This window comes from Adiantum capillus-veneris, chromosome 24 (assembly GCF_014529385.1).
Source record: "Adiantum capillus-veneris isolate H3 chromosome 24, ASM1452938v2, whole genome shotgun sequence".
Taxonomy (NCBI): Eukaryota; Viridiplantae; Streptophyta; class Polypodiopsida; order Polypodiales; family Pteridaceae; genus Adiantum; species Adiantum capillus-veneris.
In genome coordinates, this window is record NC_140954.1 from 79,603,218 (window position 1) to 79,620,706 (window position 17,489).

General features: G+C 44.8%; 1 protein-coding gene across 3 annotated transcripts in view; it reads right to left on the reverse strand.

The window, feature by feature from the left end:
* LOC147426641 (protein DETOXIFICATION 16-like) overlaps positions 1-17,489 on the reverse strand; it is a 106,139-nt gene that overhangs the window by 66,443 nt on the left and 22,207 nt on the right. The window contains exon 6 of one of the 3 annotated variants that reach the window (XM_086499241.1): positions 11,794-12,209. The exons of the other annotated variants lie outside the window; for them this stretch is intronic. Coding sequence (XP_086355367.1) covers positions 12,205-12,209 — 5 coding nt within the window. The 3' untranslated portion in view covers positions 11,794-12,204. Of the gene's footprint in view, positions 1-11,793; positions 12,210-17,489 lie in introns of those variants that run through there. 3 annotated transcript variants of the gene reach the window in all.

Below are 17,489 nucleotides of genomic sequence, written 5' to 3' on the forward strand. Positions count from 1 at the left end.
GGTTTATGCCAATGGAAGTGAGTTCCAGTAGGAGAATTGGTTTCGCGCAAGTTTTGGGGCTGTTATGCTACCGAAATTTGGCCAAAACAGGTGGTATCTAGCTAGATACAGGTAAAGAATTCCCAGGACTCTACTTTGTAATTTACCCTCTCAAAGTATAAAGAAATACGGAAAGGGGCGCCAATTTTGGGGCCTACAGGTTGTCGGCGTCTACTCGGAGCATTCTAGCTTCTGAGCCGTGTGTGCTTAAGTGTTAATTCCCGTTGTAGGTTTCCTTTGCACGTTCTCTCTGTGTGTGTCTAAAGTAAAGAATTTCGGGTGAAAGCCAAAGCCTATGTCACCAGCGTGTGACTACTATCTATCCTTTTTGTTGATTTCTTTCTTATTATCTATTTACTTTCACTTTTTGGAAACACCCCTCGGGAAATCTAACTGCCCTGCATTGCATAGCTAGTGTGGAACTGTCCAGAGGGAGTCCAGGCCTGAGGGCAAGAGAGCACTAAGGTTGGACAAGGACTATGGTTAGCCAAGTGGGGTCATTGACTAGCCAAAGTGGAATCCTTTGCTACAGAGGCTACATTTCAGTTCTGGATGTGGCCGCAGTGTACAAAGAGGGTCGGATGACCTAGAAAGATACAATGGCAGCATCTCCTAAAATTTAGGGAACTGCTATTTTGGGACCTGAAAATGTCTTCGCGTCATTACGTGCAGTTTGACATGGGGATCATTTTGTTACTCTGTGGCCAAGTCAACAGAGGCTGCAGGTGAGATATTTTTAGACCCGAGGGTCTAAAGCGGGAAAATGCACAAATGAGTGACACTTGGCACTCTGAGGCCAGTTTACTACTTATAGAGAAGGCAAAAACGTGATTTATAGCTGGGAGGCTCATTTTGCAAGTCTCTGTCACAGGTTAAGAGCTATGGAGTGCTTGCTTTCCCTCTTATGCACAGTGCGGTGCCAGGAGTGATGCCCTGCACGCTACGCACTGCCCTCTCTCTCCCCTTTGGCAGTATGTTATGCCCCTCTAGTGGGCTCTTCATTTGACCAATGTACAGTTGTGTGGGTTCATGCGCGATTGCCGAGGCAAGAGCCTCTTGCACAGGTACTGGATTAGCTAGCGGCTAATCCCCCCGCAGGTACAGGTGAATTCGGAGAGGTTTCACGCCAGAAATCTCGTCCGATTCAAAGGGCAAGTAGCCCTACAGGTGCGGGAGCTCGAGGACTTGCTAGGGATGCGACCGGCACGCGAAACGGAGCCCGAAACAGTGAATTACAGCCTGCTGTGTATTTTTGCAGGTTTAGGGTTTTGGCCCTAAACGGACCCTAATACCCCCAGGAGGTTCGGGGACGCAAGGGGACCGCTGTACAGGCGATCTGGCGCATTTTCAGGGCTGAAAACAGAGAATTCAGCGTGCTGCAGATTCTCGCCAGGTTTTGCAAAGTGCCCGTATGCGTCGGGAAAGTCGGTCAATGCGTGGGAATACTGACCGTGAAAGGTTCTAGTACAGTTATGCTGCCGAAATCGGGCTGGAACAGTGGAAATTCAGCCGAGTTTGTGCGGGGCAGCTTGTAGGAACCACAGCGTTTATTCCCTCTTTTGAACAATAAAGAAATACCGAAAGGGGCGCCTAAGTTAGGGGCCAATCTGGTGTCTGTCCACTCATACAGGTGCAATCTAGCAGCCTGTATCCCTCTCCCCTTTGTTGTGTCTTGAAAGTACAGGTAAAATAGACGACTAATAATGGGTGAAAGCTAAATCAAGGTTTAAAGTAAAGTCTACCGCCCTTTTTGGATTGAACAGGCCGGTTTCATGGTTCCATCGACGGGATTAAATCACTTTTTCCCATAGAAGTGAGCCTTGGGCAGTTTTCGGCTTGAAGACACAGGGGATCATAGACGAGACACAGGGAATTGTAATTATGGACAGAGAACAAATGCTTTATATGTGAGCAGCCTGGCCACATTGCTTACAACTGTCCTACAAAGAAAAGGCCAGCTGATTCTGAAGACAAGGAGGACAGGAAAGGAAAGAAGCCCATGGCTGGTCTAGTGCCAGATATGGTGGGCGACAAGCCAAATTCAGATGCAAGTGAGCTTTGCAGAGCATGGGGAAAGGTTAGGGATCAAACAGTGCTTATCTTCTTTGATCCAGGTGCCAAAGCCAACTTTATTTCCCCAGAATTGGCTTCAAAGTTGGGAATCAGACCTGAAGAGATGGGGTATACAGCAGAGGCAGGTTTGGCATGTCCTGGCCATACAGAGGCTGTGACACCCATCATTGGAAAGTTGCGTCTACATATCCAGTCCTATGTAGATGCTGAAGAATTTTACATCATGCCACTGGACGGATGTGATGTGTTGTTAGGTATTCCTTGGTTGTTTCGTGTACAGGGAATCATGGATGCCTACAACAAAAAGATCACTGTACAGAGCAGGGGAAAGACTCACATTCTGGATGTAAAGCTTAAAGGGGAGTCTATTCCTACTGTATCAGCTTCTGCTATTACTTCTGTAATGAAAAAGCATCTTTCTGCGTACTTGGTTTTTGCACGTGAAGTGTCAGATTGTGATGAATCAAATTTATCTGTGCTAGATAAAGAAAGGTCAATGTTTTTACAACAGTATAGTGACTGTTTTTCCGATTCATTACCGTCTCAATTACCGCCAGAGAGACCCGAGGACCATGCGATAGATTTGGTGCCAGGCTGTAGCCCACCAAATAAGCCTCCGTACAGGGTTAGTGCGGCTCAGCAGAAAGAGATAATGGGCCAAGTACAGGAGCTGTTAGAAAAAGGGCTGATTCAGCCCAGTTCATCTCCATTCTGTTCTCCAGTATTGTTGGTGCAGAAAAAAGATGGCTCATGGCGTATGTGCATCGACTACCGTGCACTGAACAAGAATACCATCAAGAATAGGTTCCCTATACCTAGAATTGATGATATTATGGACAAATTAGAAGGAGCAGCTATGTTTAGCAGGATAGATCTAAAGAGTGGGTATCATCAGATCCGCATTAGATCAGAGGATGTGCACAAGACTGCTTTTAGAACAACGTTTGGCCTTTACGAATTTTTAGTGATGCCCTTTGGTCTCACAAATGCTCCTGCTACGTTTAATAGGATGATGGACAGAATTTTCCGTCCACACCAGCAGTTTGTTGGTACGTTCTTTGATGACATGATAGTCTATTCAAAGAATGAAGAGGAGCATAGGCATCACTTGGCCATTGTGTTCAAAGAGCTACGCAGTCATAGGTTGCTCATCAATGCAAAGAAAAGTGAGTTTTTTCTGGAAGAGATTCACTTTCTGGGACACATTGTCTCAAAGGACGGTGTCAGAATGGATCCTGCAAAAGTCGAAGCGATCAAGTCATGGCCAAATTTGAAGACGGTGCATGATGTCCGAAGCTTTTTGGGACTATGCTCCTATTACAGAAGGTTTATCCGAAATTTCGCTGAGATTGCTTCACCTTTACATGCTCTTCAAAAGAAGGCAGTCACCTTTAGATGGACACAGAAAGAGATTTCAGCTTTTAATCTCTTAAAGGAAAAGATGACTTCAGATCCAGTCATTGTGTTGCCAGATCTTAGGAAGTCATTTGTTGTCCAGTGTGATGCCTGCGGTAGTAGCATTGGTGCTGTGCTAATGCAAGATGGCAGGGTAGTAGCCTATGAGAGCAGAATTTTGCAAGGGCCAGAGATGACCATGCAGGTCTATGAGAAAGAGTTACTGGCTGTGATTCATGCGCTCTTAAGTTGGAAACACTACCTGCTAGGTGCAGACTTTGTTGTCCAAACGGACCATCAGACCTTGCGATACTTCTTGACACAGACAAAGTTATCTGAGAAGCATATGCGATGGGCAAATATCTTGTCCATGTTCCATTTTCAGATTGTGCATGTGGAAGGCAAGAAGAACGTTGTGGCTGATGCCTTGTCTAGGAAGCCACAAATTTCAGCTGTGTCAATTCCTTATCATCATGAACTTGATGATATGAGAGAACAGTATGCAAATGATGAAGATTTTGCAAGGGTCTTCGAGCAACTAATGGATGGACAACGTCATGAACACTATCTTCTTAAAGACGGGTTCATGATGATGCATGGCAGATTGTGTGTCACAAAGCCATTGCGACGCAAAGTTATGGAAGAGAGTCATGTCCCACCGTATGCAGGGCATCGTGGTATCGATGCTACAGTTAAAGCGGTTGAGACATTCTTCTATTGGCCTACATTGAGAAGGGATGTGGATGCCTTTGTGCGAGAATGCCTAATATGCCAAAAGGTCAAGTTTGACAGGCAAAAGGCACCAGGGTTATTGCAACCACTACCTATTCCAGATAAACCATGGGAAAGTATTGCTATGGATTTTATCTTTGATCTTCCAAGAACGCAGACAGGAAATGATGGTATTTGGACCATTATTTGCAGATTCAGCAAACAGGCTCATTTTATTCCTGTCAGGAAGAAGATAAAGCCAGATCAGATGGCACGCTTGTTTATGAGCAATATTTTCAAGTATCATGGCATGCCACAGTCGATTATTAGCGACCGTGATCCACGCATGACTAGTTTGTTCTGGAGAGGCTTGTTTGAGAATATGGGCACCACGCTCAAATTCTCTTCGTCATTTCATCCTCAAACAGATGGGCAGTCAGAAGAGGCAAATTCTACTGTCCTAGATCTGCTGAAGTGCTATGTGTCAGAGCATAAAGGAAGGTGGGAGCAGTATTTGCCATTGGTGGAGTATGCATACAATAATACAGTGCATTCATCAACTGGCAAGGCACCCTTTGAGATAGTTGAAGGTGGCAAGAAAGTTCCTCCCATACTGCATACAAAGGACAAGATATTTGAAGCAGATAAGTATGTTCAAGACATGGATGAAATGTACAAGAAGGTCAAAGTGGCCTTAGAAAGGACTCAGGCAAAGCAAAAGAAAGCAGCTGATCGTCACCGTCGTGAAGTGGTATATTCACTTGGTGATTGGGTGCTTTTACGCTTTGAAAAGGCAAGGTTAAAGAAGATGAAGGGCAAGGAAAGACTGTTTCCAAAGCTCAGCATGCGTTACTATGGGCCTTTTCAAGTGTGCGACATAATCAGTGATGTTGCATATAGGCTGAAATTGCCTGACAGTTGGAAGATTCACAATGCGTTTCATGTGAGTCTTCTCAGACCCTATGTGGGTGATGTGCCAGAAGATATGCCAGCTGAAGATCAGCCGGAAGTCGAGGAACTTGACGAGATCTTGGTCCCTGAACAGATTTTGGCACACAAAGAAAGGAAAGTGAAAGGCAAGGTTGCTAGGCGTTACTTGGTAAAGTTCAGAAACTATCCACCAATGGATGCTAAGTGGATGGAAGAAGGTGAACTTGCAGAGTCACCAACTGTGTTATCACTTTACCTGGAAGCCTTCGATTTGCAACCTACCTTGACCCCTTGAGTTTCAAAGCTACATGGATTGTCAGTGTGACAATGGCTTCTGAAACAAATGATGTACATGGTATTTAAAGTGAGCTCAAATCAAATACCTGTTACATGAATGTTAGAGCTGTACAGATTGTCAGTTTGGCAATTGCTCTTATGGAATGTCCAAAAGTTTGGTTAGTGCTATAGAAGTGAGTATTTCTTGTCAGTTTGTCAAGGATACAATGATTGCTTCTATTCAGGAGTACATGTGTAACTGCATTCTTAAACTGTCGGTTTGGGTATGCTCGAAAGTGTTACGGGATCCAACGTGTACTATAAGACAGTGGCAAAATGTGCAGCTACCATTTTGTCATTGGAAAGTTAGTGACTCAAAGCAATGGCAGAGTGCGAAGCTACCACTATGTCATTGGGACAGGGTTCACACGCAGGCAATACATGAGTCGACGAGGTGTTGAATACACCAGGGTTGACAATGAGCATGTATGTGTCGTATATGTGTCGACATGTGTTGAATACATCAGTGTTGACAGTAAGCATGGACGACATAGATGCAAACGAGGACGTTTGAGATTTCAAGAGGAGGGTATGTCACCAGCGTGTGACTACTATCTATCCTTTTTGTTGATTTCTTTCTTATTATCTATTTACTTTCACTTTTTGGAAACACCCCTCGGGAAATCTAACTGCCCTGCATTGCATAGCTAGTGTGGAACTGTCCAGAGGGAGTCCAGGCCTGAGGGCAAGAGAGCACTAAGGTTGGACAAGGACTATGGTTAGCCAAGTGGGGTCATTGACTAGCCAAAGTGGAATCCTTTGCTACAGAGGCTACATTTCAGTTCTGGATGTGGCCGCAGTGTACAAAGAGGGTCGGATGACCTAGAAAGATACAATGGCAGCATCTCCTAAAATTTAGGGAACTGCTATTTTGGGACCTGAAAATGTCTTCGCGTCATTACGTGCAGTTTGACATGGGGATCATTTTGTTACTCTGTGGCCAAGTCAACAGAGGCTGCAGGTGAGATATTTTTAGACCCGAGGGTCTAAAGCGGGAAAATGCACAAATGAGTGACACTTGGCACTCTGAGGCCAGTTTACTACTTATAGAGAAGGCAAAAACGTGATTTATAGCTGGGAGGCTCATTTTGCAAGTCTCTGTCACAGGTTAAGAGCTATGGAGTGCTTGCTTTCCCTCTTATGCACAGTGCGGTGCCAGGAGTGATGCCCTGCACGCTACGCACTGCCCTCTCTCTCCCCTTTGGCAGTATGTTATGCCCCTCTAGTGGGCTCTTCATTTGACCAATGTACAGTTGTGTGGGTTCATGCGCGATTGCCGAGGCAAGAGCCTCTTGCACAGGTACTGGATTAGCTAGCGGCTAATCCCCCCGCAGGTACAGGTGAATTCGGAGAGGTTTCACGCCAGAAATCTCGTCCGATTCAAAGGGCAAGTAGCCCTACAGGTGCGGGAGCTCGAGGACTTGCTAGGGATGCGACCGGCACGCGAAACGGAGCCCGAAACAGTGAATTACAGCCTGCTGTGTATTTTTGCAGGTTTAGGGTTTTGGCCCTAAACGGACCCTAATACCCCCAGGAGGTTCGGGGACGCAAGGGGACCGCTGTACAGGCGATCTGGTGCATTTTCAGGGCTGAAAACAGAGAATTCAGCGTGCTGCAGATTCTCGCCAGGTTTTGCAAAGTGCCCGTATGCGTCGGGAAAGTCGGTCAATGCGTGGGAATACTGACCGTGAAAGGTTCTAGTACAGTTATGCTGCCGAAATCGGGCTGGAACAGTGGAAATTCAGCCGAGTTTGTGCGGGGCAGCTTGTAGGAACCACAGCGTTTATTCCCTCTTTTGAACAATAAAGAAATACCGAAAGGGGCGCCTAAGTTAGGGGCCAATCTGGTGTCTGTCCACTCATACAGGTGCAATCTAGCAGCCTGTATCCCTCTCCCCTTTGTTGTGTCTTGAAAGTACAGGTAAAATAGACGACTAATAATGGGTGAAAGCTAAATCAAGGTTTAAAGTAAAGTCTACCGCCCTTTTTGGATTGAACAGGCCGGTTTCAGCCTACCACCCCACTGGCCGGTTTCAAGGTTCCATTGCCGGGATATCAATCACTTTCTTTCCTCAAAGAGTGAGCCTCGGTTGTTTTGGGTAAAGACACAGAGTACAAGAACGCGGGATTACACTATGGCCGATAAAGGGAAGGGCATTATGGAAGAGGGTTCCTCTTCGAAGGACACACAGGAAACCCCTACGATGTTCGAGATTGGCGGGAGCTCACGGCCACGTCAGACAGTACCTCTTGTTGATGTGAATGTCCCTCCAGTAGTACAGGGCTTTATGACTGGGCAACTTGAGGATGAAGCGTTCAGGACTCAGTTAGTTGCCGCAGTGAATGTCTTTTCGCAACTAGTGCAAAATCCAAGGTTTATGGAGTTCTTGCAAGTGCCACCAGTGCAACAGCAAAATAGGAAACCTACACCGCGTACAGAGCTTGTTCAGGCTCAAGCCCGAGTACTTCATGCGACTCAGCAGGATAGGGAACACTCGCATGTTACGGAGTCAGGGGCTCCAAAACAAGTTTCTCCCATGCTTGAACAGGTGGCTAGAACGCCTATTCCACAGGTTATGCCAATTCAGCCCGCCACCTTTCAGAGCCAGCATGCTGTCTGTAACAAACTGCTGACGTGTCAAAGCCTAAAGAAGGGAGCCAACTTACATATGCCGGCTGAGGGACCTAAACCCTAAGAAGAACAAGTAATAGAAGAAGTCCTATCAACTTATGGGGACCCCGTCCGATGGAGCCCCAAGTGACAAAAGAATTAAAATAAAGCAGGACCCGCACACACGCAAAAACTAATGATGTGGCAGATTTCCAAAAATTGCGCTGGCATGATGACATGGCAGGCTGTACGGATGTCCGCGTTTTGCGCTGGCTGATGACGTGGCAAGCTGTACTGATTTTCGTAAATTGCGCTAGCAGCTTTTTGGCTTTGCTTTTGGACCAAAAGCTTTTAAGTTTTGAAGGCTTTTTACTGTAACTGCTTTTCAGGCGAAGGGTCTTTAAATATGAGGTTAGGGCTCATTCTCTGGCATGCTTCCTGGAGAAGGTGCAGAGTCTGGAGTACCGGCTTGTATTGTGTTGATGCAATATATAGAAATACCGAAAGGGGCGCCAAGGTTTGGGGCCAATACTCTCTGGGGTGGAATTCCGCCACTCCATGTCGCGTGTCGTCTCTCTCTCTCTCAATTCAGTTGTTATTGAAGTGCTAAAAGTGTGTTACAGTCTATTCTTTTCTATTGGCACGTTGTGCCCGCCTTGTGACATTGTCTTGAATGGACAGGAAACTGGTTACCAGGCAATGCACCAAGTTTTTCCACCACCCACGGTACATCCTGGGTATTTCGGGGGTGGATCTGTGTTCCAAAGTATGGCTGGTTATGCGCCTGGAAGTCAGTCGTACATGCCAGGAACAATGTTTGGGGGTATGCAAGGCATAATGCCAAACCCCATGTATGGTAGCATCGGCATGCAACAGGATTTTCAATGCAACCAGGGCCAGTTTGGGGTGCCACAGGGTCATTTTGGTATGGTTGGTTTTTCTTGGCAGCAGCCAGATATGGCACCTCTCACACAAAATGTTAATGGCCAAGATGTGCAAACCATGCCTACTATTGTGCCCATGTTGCAGACTATTCCGTATGACAATTTGGGGGCAGTGGAAAAGCCGAAAGCTTACAAAGAAGGTGGTGCAACTGTGAAGTTCATCAATTTCTGTAGCTTTGGGGATAAAGCAAAGGCTCTCACTTTCCTCCAGCAATTTGATACAGCTTATGCGGCTGATTCAGCCTAGTTCTTCACCATTTTGCTCCCCAGTGCTCCTAGTGCAAAAAAGGATGGCTCATGGCGCATGTGTATTGATTACCGTGCGTTGAATAGGAATACCATCAAGAATAGGTTTCCTATTCCTAGGATTGATGATATTCTCGATCGTTTAGAGGGTGCTACAATTTTCAGCAGGATAGACCTTAAGAGTGGGTACCATCAAAATTCGCATAAGGCCAGAGGATGTGCACAAGACTGCGTTTAGAACGACATTTGGTCTTTACGAGTTTCTAGTGATTCCGTTTGGGCTAACAAATGCTCCTGCCACATCCAACAGAATGATGGACCGGATTTTCCGCTCGCATCAACAGTTTGTTGGGACGTTCTTTGATGACCTCGCATGTGTTTAAGTACCATGGTATGCCACAATCGATTGTTAGTGATCGTGATCCTCGCATGACCAGTTTGTTCTGGAGAGGATTGTTTGAGAACATGGGCACTACGCTCAAGTTCTCGTCTTCGTTTCATCCACAAACTGATGAACAGTCAAAAGAGGCTAATTCTACTGTCTTAGATCAACTGAAATGTTATGTGTCAGATAATAAAGGCAAGTGGGAACAGTATTTGCCTATAATATGGTGCATTCGTCAACTGGCAAAGCACCTTTCAAGATTGTTGAAGGCGGAAAAAAAGTTTGTCCCATTTTGCATACAAAGGACAAGATCTTTGAGGCAGATCGATATGTTGAGAACATGGATGAAATGTATAAGAAAATTAAAGTTGCCTTGGAGAAGACTCAGGTAAAGCAGAAAAAGGCTGTTGATCGTCACCGTCGTGAATTGTTGTTATCACCTGGTGATTGGGTACTGTTAAGGTTCGAAAAGGCAAGGTTAAAGAAGATGAAGGGCAAGGAACGGCTGTTTCCTAAGCTCAGTATGCGTTACTATGGACCTTTTTGAGTGCTTGACAAGACCAGCGATGTGGCTTACAGACTGAAATTTCCTGATGCGTGGAAGATTCATAATGCGTTTCACCTGAGTCTTCTGAGATCCTTCGTGGGTGATGTGCCAGAAGATATGCCAAATGAGGATCAACTAGAAGTTGAGGAACTTGATGAGATCCTGGTACCTGAGCAAGTTTTGGCACATAAGGACAGAAAAATTAAAGGACAGGTTTCAAGACGCTACTTGGTGAAGTTCAAGAACTATCCGCCTATGGATGCAAAGTGGATGGAAGCGCATGAACTGTCATAGTCACCAAATGTATTGCAGCTTTCCCTTGAAGCCTTTGGGTTACAACCTACTTATGCCCCAATCCAACGTGTCCAAAGGAGGGCTAATGATAGGGCTAGCACATCAAATGTACATATGAATTCAGTGTAATAGATGGAAATGACAAAAGTATGAAGGTCTTATTAAGTCATTTGTATCTATGTGTTACGACCCTTCTTGCGGATGCATGCGATGATAAAAGAGTGTTGATAGCACAAGATCATCAGTGGCATGTATTTATGGTATGCAATCAAGGACGTTTGCGATTTCAAGAGGGGGGTATGTCACGAGGACGTGGCAATTGCTAACCTTCGTTGTTGGTTTCTTTCCAATGATTTTTGTTTTACTCTTAAGGCCCTCTTTTTGAAGTTGCAATGGTCGGACATTGTATGGCCAATGTGAACGGTAGTGTCACCCGCAGACGGGAAGTTGGTCGGCACTGTAATTCGTATAGTAAGAGGATGTCTAGGCTCAGTACAAGGTCATGTAGGTCCCCCGGTCGCACTTAGCAAGTTGGTGGATACTAGGAAGTGAACTCACAAGCCATCCCCTAGTGCCAAGAAAGGATCTTCATCTCTACTCTCTGATATTGATGGGGCTTTCTTGGAAGTAGTAGTTGACCTACAGCAGATCAAGGTACCAGAGAAAACACTAGTAGAAAAAGAAAATCTTACTCTTAAGACTATCTTGAGAACACCTTGAAATTAGATTGTGGGAGACATTCACAGAGGGAGATAACTAACTTCTTTAGGGTAGAGACTCGGCAGTCAGATGAGCAAGCTTCACAACAAATTTCAGAGTCCACCTTTTCTAGAGGTATATTGACTGACAGAGCCATTGAGCTTAATAGAGCTAGACGCCCATGTCTAGGAAGGCCATCATAACATCAACAGAGGCTCCATCAGAGGATCGGGACTATTCTACCACGACATGGGAGACGTCTAGTACGACTATTTACAGAGGTGGACATTGACAATGCTCTTCAGCGACCAATGCAGTACATCCTCGAACACCGCCCAATGTCGGTCATCCTCGGACATTGATGTTCATTATAGCTTTTATTTGACTTCATTTTATTTTCTACCTAGACATTGTATTAGATCCACCAAGATTGTATCAATTTGGTCTCATAGGTCATTTTGGACTTTTGAAGACGTTTAATATAACATTTCATTTCATCATCTCTCTCTCTCTCTCTCTCTCTCTCTCTCTCTCTCTCTCTCTCTCTCTCTAAAATGTAGGGCTTGGTACCCTCTTGTATTACGTAATCAAAATTACAAGCCTGGAGGCATTACATCGGCCCGTAGGCATACACACATAATGGATCTAATAGTAAAAAACCCTTGAGATATTCAATGATTACAAACCATAGGGAGAAAACTACCACCGACGTGAAGTTACAAAAGATGGGTGACACAACAAAAGCTAGGAGCAAGGGAGTGAGGAAACAAAGTAGCAGAGAGCTGAAGTAGAAACGGGCCACCCTGACGTCGAGAGGAGGCCGAAAACTCCACCAAAGAATCTCCGACAGCCAACTCCAAATCTCCAAGGCCATATACAACGGCGCATCCAAGCAGAAGAGACATTACCGCCGCAAGAAGACTCTGCACCAAAAGTCCGGGAGAGAGATAGCCTCTAACCATCCCTGGCAATGGTCAACGGGACTATGAAATTCTTCAACCTACAAGCAGAAGCAATATTGGTGAAAATCTGAAGACGAGGTAGGAACCGCTCAACAGCACACCCATAAAACAGGAGAAAAAACAAAAAAGAACAAGCAGTAAAGAGGCAAAACAAGCATACACACACACACACCCCCCTAAACAACAAGCAGTCCTGTAGAACGCACTCATCGCAAGCACATGCAGATCCACAAGCACAAGCATCACACACAAAAGAAATAAGGCACGTACAAGAAAGCAACCTAAACAAACAGAAACCATGAGAAAAGCACTTACATGAAAAGATTCAAGTTCTAAAATCATCTGGCCCCAAAGCAGGCTGCGCAAAAGCAAGAAATCCGTACAGCTACCACGTGGCACTGCCACCGCAAATTGCAAAACTGTCTGTACAATTTGCCACGTCAACATGTCAGCGCGTTTTGGGGGGTATCCGTACAACAATGCCATGTCATCATTTGAATTCGCAAGAGAGTTGGAGAGTGCGTATCCTGTTTTATATTACTGTCTTTAGGTCCCGTCGGCCCCACCGGACGAGATCTTGTAAGTTGGTGGGAACTCTTCTTTGAAAATAGGCCACTCAGCAAGACTTTCCAAGTTGGTAAAACTTCTTTTGCTGCTTCTGCTCCTTCTAGGGTTTAGGCCCCTCGGCCGGGATCTGAAAGTTGGCTCCACTCTTCAGTGGATTGACACGTCAACAGTTTGTGACATCCCCCTTCTTGAAAGAAATTAATGGTCTCCGATTACTCTATATCTGTTGGTATACTTGCAATGCCCACCTCTCTCAGTTTTGCCACCACAATATATGTTGCACAGTTTGTAAGGCCCCCATATGAGGAAAAGCCAATGGTGTATATATATGGTGGATTCCAGCTTTGCACACTGATGAGATCTCTATTTGTGATCGTGGATGGTACGGAGCAAATTCAGGGGCAACTTTGGGGACCTCGGGGACGGAAGCCCCCAAGATATTTTTTCCCTTCGCCCGAATATCTTGGGCGGACGATGGTCGGAAGACAATCGAAAAATGGCCGTCCGGTGGCCGGTGGTCCGTGGTCTTTGGCCGGTGGTCGGCAGCCAGTGGTCTTTGGTCGGTGGCCATAATTTTTTTTCCCCTTCGCCGGAATATCTTGGCCTGAAGACGGCCGGAAGACAATTGAAAAATGGCCGTCCGGTGGCTGGTGGCCAATTTCTAGGAGGACTTGTCTACCCAAAAGCAACTACACATGGGCGCATGGGAGAGTCCTACTTGGACTTGGCTATGTAAGGGCAGCTGCATATGGGTGTTTAGAGGCTCCCTTACATCTATATAAGGACGCCTTCTCATGAGTAATTCGGTAGAATGGTGTGCAGACTTGATGCACACAACACATCCTTGTGTAAGGATTGTCAGTCCCTTGTATTCCTACTTGCTGTAGTTTTCTAAATCGTCATCTAAGCTCTACCTTGAGAGCGCATGGGTAGATGACGCCATCACTTTGTAATAGTGTGCTAATCTAAAGTTTTTTTATTTTCTACTAATCTACTTTCATCGTATATCTCTCTACTCTCCTTGCTACTAGATCCTTATTGTATTCCACATTTCTTACATGGTATCAGAGCACTAGGTGCTCGTAGCTAAGAAAGTACGAGAAGTACTTGTATTACTTTGTAAAATCAATTATGTCGCCGTCTTCAAGTGCTGTTGCCGGTGCTACTCCACTTCGCATCCGTCCACCAGCATTCACCGAAGGAAAGCTTGACGGCACCAACTACACATTGTGGAAATTCAAAATTTCCCCAATTCTGGATTTATATGAATTGTTGGATACGGTGTTGGGACCAAATGGTGCAGACCCGGAGCCCACTGCAACAAATGATCCGGCAAATCCAAGCGTTGAAATTCCCCCGGATGCTACTCTTCTATGTGCCTGGAAAAGAAGGAATGTAGATGCATTATGCGCCATTGTCATGTGTGTAAGTGATTCTGTTCTCACTTTGGTTCAGCATACCACTAAAGCACATGAAGCACATGAGGCGCACAATCACACCAGAATTTAAAATCTGGAAAATCAGCTTGCTGCTGAGAAACTTGCTGATGGAGAGAAAGTGGAGGCCTTTATCAAGCGGATTAAGGACCTCCAAGATCAATTAGCTGCCGTTGGTGCGGCTATTCTCCAGAAGATTTAGCTCATCGCTGCATTCGTATACCTCCGGCGAGATATAATGGTCTTGTTACGGCACTCAACACTCAGGTTCGTCCAGCCCCTTTTATGTTTGAAGAACTGAGTGCAATGTTGCTTGAAGAGGAGCTGCGACTCAGGACCAGGGACGGTGGAGGTGATGCTGCCTTCACAGCCAATATGAAAGGTAAGGAGACTACGTCAAATGCTTCTCAGAAGAAGCCCAAGAAGAGGAAATTTTCAGGTAGTTGTTTTTACTGTGACAAGAAGGGTCATGCTGTTAAAGACTGCAGAAAGAAGAAAGCAGACAAGAAGAACGGCACCATGAAAGCTTCTTGGGAGGAAAGAGAATCTGAAACAGACCTTGAACTATGGGCCGTCATAGAAGAGGTATGCTCATCAGCACAAACTCCGCTTGTTGATGGTTCTTGGATTCTAGATAGTGGTGCATCCCGACATACGACTAGTAAGAAAGATTAGTATAGTTCCTGGAAGCCTCTACAGGAACCCATAAGTGTAATTGTTGGGAATAATGCCAAATGTCCAGCCGAAGGGTCTAGGACAATTTCTTTTTTAACAGCTACACGTGAAACTAAAGAGCTCTCTAATGTGTTGTACGTGCCTCAAATCAAGAAGAATTTGTTTTCCATTGCTGCAATCACTGATCGTGATCTTGAAGTCCGTTTCAAGAAAAACGGAGAAAAAATTTTGGATTCTAAAGGCAACACAGTGGGAAAGGGCGTAAGGCGCAATAACCTCTACAAACTTTCTGCACTTACGATCACTACAGAAAGAGGTACAACTCAATTATGGCATGAGAGATTTGGTCACTTAAGCATTGTTGTGCGAAAAGAGATACAAAAATCTGGGATGGTGGCACACATGCCTCAAATCTCATATATGAATGAAGTTTGTGAAGCTTGCATGATGGGCAAGCAACAAAGAAAGGCATTTCCACAAGAGAGTAGTAATCGAGCTCAGTCGCCTCCAGAGTTGGTACACGCAGATCTTTGTGGAAAAATGTCTACATCCGCTTTAGGTGGATTTTTCTACTTTTTGTTGTTAGTCGATGACTTTAGTAGAAAGATGTGGGTGTATTTCATTCGTGAGAAGTCTGAAGCTTTTGGAAAGTTTAAAATGTGGCAAAAGCTTGTAGAAAATGAAACAGGAAAGAAGGTGAAGAAGCTTCGCATAGATCGAGGAGGAGAATTCATTTCAAATGAATTCAACAATTACTGCAAAGAGCATGGCATAAAACGACACCTTACTACAGCTTACACACCACAACAAAATGGAGTTGTGGAGCGTCGCAATCGGACGGTGGTAGAAATGGCAAGGTGTATGCTCAAAGCCAAGGATATGCCAGATTTCTTTTGGGCCGAAGCAGTAAGTACAGCAGTGTACATTCTCAATCGAAGCTACACAAAGGCTTTGAAAGGGAAAACGCCTCAAGAAGCCTATACTGGTAAGAAACCTTCAGTCTTGCATTTCAAAACATTTGGGTGTTTCTGTTATGCACATATTTTTGATTCACAACGAACAAAGTTAGAAGCCAAAAGCAAGAAGTGCGTATTTCTCAGATATAGTGAAGAGTCTAAGGCTTATAGACTCTATGATCCAGAGACAAAGAAAATACTCACCAGTCGGGATGTGGTATTTGAAGAAGGGCCACATACGGTGGAGAAACCAGTTCGTCCACTTTCTCATCAAATGAAGAGATAACTCACCATGTGCCACACCAAAGTCAGGTAAAAAATCAAGAAGAGGAGTTGTCTGATGATGACTCAAATAAATCTAACCAACCTGTTGCAGCATCACAAGAAAAGCCACTACCAAAGTGGGCTCAACAGCTTTTTGATGCTCGAAAACCTCAAGTTCACAATCCTCATGAAGAGGAGGGGGTTTGCGACGGTCAAAAAGAATAGAGGAGCAAAGGAGAGCCTCCGAACATATCATCAACATGGCTCTCATGACAGAAATTGTGGGCTCTGTGAAGGAGCCAACCTCCATTGAGGAGGCCATGGCTGATCCAAAGTGGAAGGAAGCGATGCACTCTGAATACGACAGCATCACAAAGAATGACACTTTGGAAGTAGTGGATCGACCTCCAAAGAAGAAAGTCATCAGCACAAAATGGGTGTACAAGCTCAAGCATAAAGCTGATGGCTCTTTGCAAAAGTACAAAGCCAGGTTAGTAGCACAAGGATTCTCTCAAGTTGAAGGGTTTGATGTTAGTGACACCTTCGCTCCCACAGCTCGAATGACAACTATTCGTCTTGTGCTTGCTCTTGCTGCTATCTATTTATGGGTTGTTTACCAAATGGATGTTGTGTCTGCATTTTTGAATGGAATTCTCAAGGAGGAGGTATATATTGAGCAACCACCAGGGTTTGAGACGCCCCATTCAAAACAGAAGGCTTACAGATTGAAGAAGGCTTTATATGGCCTAAAACATTCTCCAAGAGCATGGTATGTCAGAATTGATAAGTTTTAAAAAAAACTTGGCTTTAGAAGAAGTGCTTCTGAAGCGAATTTATATGTGCTTGAGAAGAATGGAAAACAAGTCATTATTATCTTATATGTCGATGACTTGATAATCACAGGTGACCACAAAGAGCTCATCCAACAAACTCGTGAGAGTTTGAGTTCTGAATTCGAAATGACAGACTTAGGTTTGTTGCATTACTTTTTGGAGATTGAGGTTTGGTAATCCTCAAAAGGCATCTTCATCTCTCAACAAAAGTATGCAACAGAGATCCTAAAAGCTTTTGGCATGATGGATTGCAAACCTATGAGCACTCCAATGGAGGTAAATGCAAAACTCTCCATGGAAGATTCTTCTCCCTTAGTCGACAGTAAAAAGTACAGAAAACTTGTGGGAAGCTTAATTTTCTTATGCAACACTAGGCCGGATACTTCTTTTGCACTAGGTGTTTTAAGCAGGTTTTCCAACCAACCAAGAGAATCTCATTGGAAGGCAGGTATGTGAGTTCTTAAGTACATCAAAGGTACTTTGGGCCATGGCATTGGCACAAATACTCTTAGTGGGTATTGTGACTCCGATTGGGCAGGAGATTGTGACTCTAGAAAGTCAATTTCTGGATTTTGTTTCTCACTTGG